Source organism: Eimeria acervulina, genomic scaffold (assembly GCF_000499425.1).
Source record: "Eimeria acervulina Houghton genomic scaffold, Eah_scaff989, whole genome shotgun sequence".
Lineage (NCBI taxonomy): Eukaryota > Apicomplexa > Conoidasida > Eucoccidiorida > Eimeriidae > Eimeria > Eimeria acervulina.
Window position 1 is genome coordinate 5,001 of NW_013549491.1, and position 2,902 is coordinate 7,902.

General features: G+C 57.9%; 1 protein-coding gene across 1 annotated transcript; it reads left to right on the top strand.

Moving 5' to 3' along the window:
• Positions 1 to 107: 107 nt before the first annotated feature.
• EAH_00053440 (hypothetical protein, conserved) lies at positions 108 to 2,318 on the top strand (the record flags this gene model as incomplete). The annotated part of the gene is made up of 1 exon (XM_013394025.1): positions 108 to 2,318. The coding sequence occupies one exon, from the start codon at positions 108 to 110 to the stop codon at positions 2,316 to 2,318; it is 2,211 nt and encodes a 736-aa protein (XP_013249479.1).
• Positions 2,319 to 2,902: the final 584 nt, after the last annotated feature.

The window sequence follows — 2,902 nt, forward strand, 5'->3', positions numbered from 1 at the left end:
CTGGAGACACACCTCGCCGAGCAGCAGCAGCAGCAGCAGCAGCAGCAGAAGCAGCAGCAGCAGCAGCAGCAGCAGAAACAGCAGCAACAGTGAGAAAGGCAGAGTCAATGGAGCTGCAAGAGCTGCTAATACATGAAGGCGTGGCGTCCCTGCTGCAGGAGCACGCTCAGGAGTTTGCTGCTGACAGCAGCAGCAGCAGCAGCAGCAGCAGCGAAGGACGCTGCAACTGTTCACTCTGCAAAACAGAAGCAGCAGCAACAGCCAAAGTAAGAAGCAGAATCGCAAGGTGCTGCGCAGTTGTCCTGGCGGGTGTCATCGAAGATGCAGCAGCAGCAACAAAGCAGCAGCAGCAGCAGCAGCAGCAGCGCAAGCAGCAGCAGCAGCAAAAACAGCAGCAGCAGGGTGGAAAGAGGGCCACAATAGTCGGGTGCTTCAAATTGTCAGAGTTCTGTGCAGCGGTTGAGGCAGAGACGCAGCAGCAGCAGCAGCAGCAGTTGCTGCTACAGTCTCTTCCTGCTGCAGCAGCAAAACATCAAGAGCTGCTGCTCCGAGATTTGCGCAGTGTACGGGCAGCTCTGCCACTCGGTGTTGATATTTTGGGTGTATGGACACCTGCACAGCTGCAGCAGCAGCAGCAGCAGCAGCAGCAAGAGGAGCAGCAGAAGGATGCGGTGAAAGAGCAGCAGCTGCAGCAACAGCAGCAACAGCTGCTGCTGCAGCAGTTTGCTGCTGCTGTCAATAAAGCAATGAAAGATTCCACAGGAGCGGAAGCTGAAGGCGACATCCCTGACTTCTGCAACAGCAGCAGCAGCAGCAGCAGCAGCAGCAGCAGCAGCAGCAGCAGCAGCAGCAGCATGCGCAACGACTGTATTGTATTTGCTCTTCTTCCTTCTAACGAGCAGCAGCAGCAGCAACAAGATGCGGAGAACCTTGCGGAGTGTTTTACAGCATTTGAAGTCTCACCAGCAGCAGCAGCAGCAGCAACAGCAGCAGCAGTCGCTGAAGCTGCAGCAGAGAGACAGTTGAAAGTGCGGGTTGAGGACGTGCGGTGGATGTGGCAGCAGCAAAAGAGTTTGCTGCTGCTGCACAGTCGGCTGCCGATTGATTTGCTGCTGTCTGCTGAGGCAGCAGCAGAGTGCTTGCAGCAGCAGCACATTGCTGCTTGCTGCTGCAACGGGGGATTGCTGCTGCCGTCGCTCTCTCCTGCTGCAGCAGAAGAGCTGCTGCAGCAGCTTCAGATGCAAACGCAGTTGCTGCTGCAGCAAGACGGCGTATTCTTCGGTCTGCCCTCTGGTTGCTGGGTGTCTCCTGCTGCAGCAAACAGCAACAGCAGCAGCAGCAGCAGCAGCAGCAGCATGACGTTGGCTGCAGCGCTTTCTGCTGCGAAGAAAGCTGCGAAGCAGCAGCAGCAGCAGCAGCGTTCACGCAGCAGCGGCAGTGATTGTATCACGAACAGCTGCGAAGCAACAAGCGGATGCCTGGAGTTTGCTGCTCAAGGTTCGCGGCTGTTACCTCTGCAGCAGCAGCAGCAGCAGCAGCAGCAGCAGCAGCAGCAGCATAAGCTGCTGGAAGACTTGCTTCTGCATGTCCCTGTGTCTCGCCGCCTCAGCAGCAGCACAACTGCTGCAGTTAGCTCGCATATTATATGTGCTGCTGCTGCACCTGGTGCTGGTGCTGCTGCTGCTGACACAGCTGGGCAGCTGCTTGGCCCTGCTGCTGCAGCTGTTTACCCTGCAGCAGGAGCAACAGCAGCAGCAGCAGCACGTCAGGCTGCTAAGGCGGAAAAGGAGCAGCAGCAGCAGGACGACGCGCAGCAGCTGCAGCAAACCCTTGAAGCACAAAGAGCAGCAGCAGCAGCAGCAGCAGGAAGAAGCAACTGCCGATTCCTGCTGCAGTGCGATGTATGCTTGCTGCTGCGGAGAGACACGCAGCAGCAAGAAGCAGCAAATCTGCTGCTTGCTGCTCTGCTGCAGCAACTGCGCTTCGTAGGCGCCTCTCTTTCGCAGATGGCAGCAGCAGCAGCAGGAGCAGCAGCAACGCAGAGGCAGCTGCAGAAGGGACCCTTAGGCTCGCAGCCGCTGCTGCTTCATTCTTTGCTGCAGCAAGGAGACACTTCCTTGCTGCAGTTTTCTGTCTCCTTTGCTTCTTTCCTCCCCTTCGACTCGCCGCTGCCTGTCACAGCCTGCAGCACGGAGCTTCCCTGTAAGCAGCAGCAGCAGCAGCAGCTACTGCAGCAGCAACTGCAGCAGCAACTGCAGCAGCAACTGCAGCAGCACAACCGACTGCAAAGGCACTCCCGCAGCGATAGCCGCAAATAATCGCAGCAGAAGCGGCAGCAACAGCAGCAGCAGCAGCAGCAGCAGAAGTCTGTGTTTGTTGTGTATGCTGCAGCTCTGCGGGTGTCGTGGCTCGACTTCTGCTGCAGTCGGCAGCTGCTGCCCTCCTTCGTCGCCCACTGTGCGCTGCACTGCAGCAGCAGCAGCAGCAGCAGCAGCAAACTCGTATCGGTATGGGCCCCACAGACGCTTTGAGATGTGTTCACTCTAGTGCTGCTGCTGCTGTTGCTGCTGCTGCTGTTACTGGTGCCCCTGCGCATGCATGCGCATGTTTTAGTGCTGTTGCAGCTGCTACTGTTGCTGCTGCTGCTGCTGCTGCTGCTGCTTCCCCTGTTGCTGTTGCTGCTGTTTCTGCTGCTGTTTGTGCGTTTACTGATGTTGCTGCTGGTGCTGCTTCCCCCTCTGTTTGTGCTGCAACGGTTGCTTCTACTGTTGCTGCTGCTGCTGCTGCTGCTGCTGCTGCTGCTGCTGTTGCGCATGCAGCCCCATCTGCCTTTATGTGGGGGGCCTCGGGGATTCCGTCGGCCTCGCGTCTCCGTGGTGAAGGGACAGTGCGAATATTATCA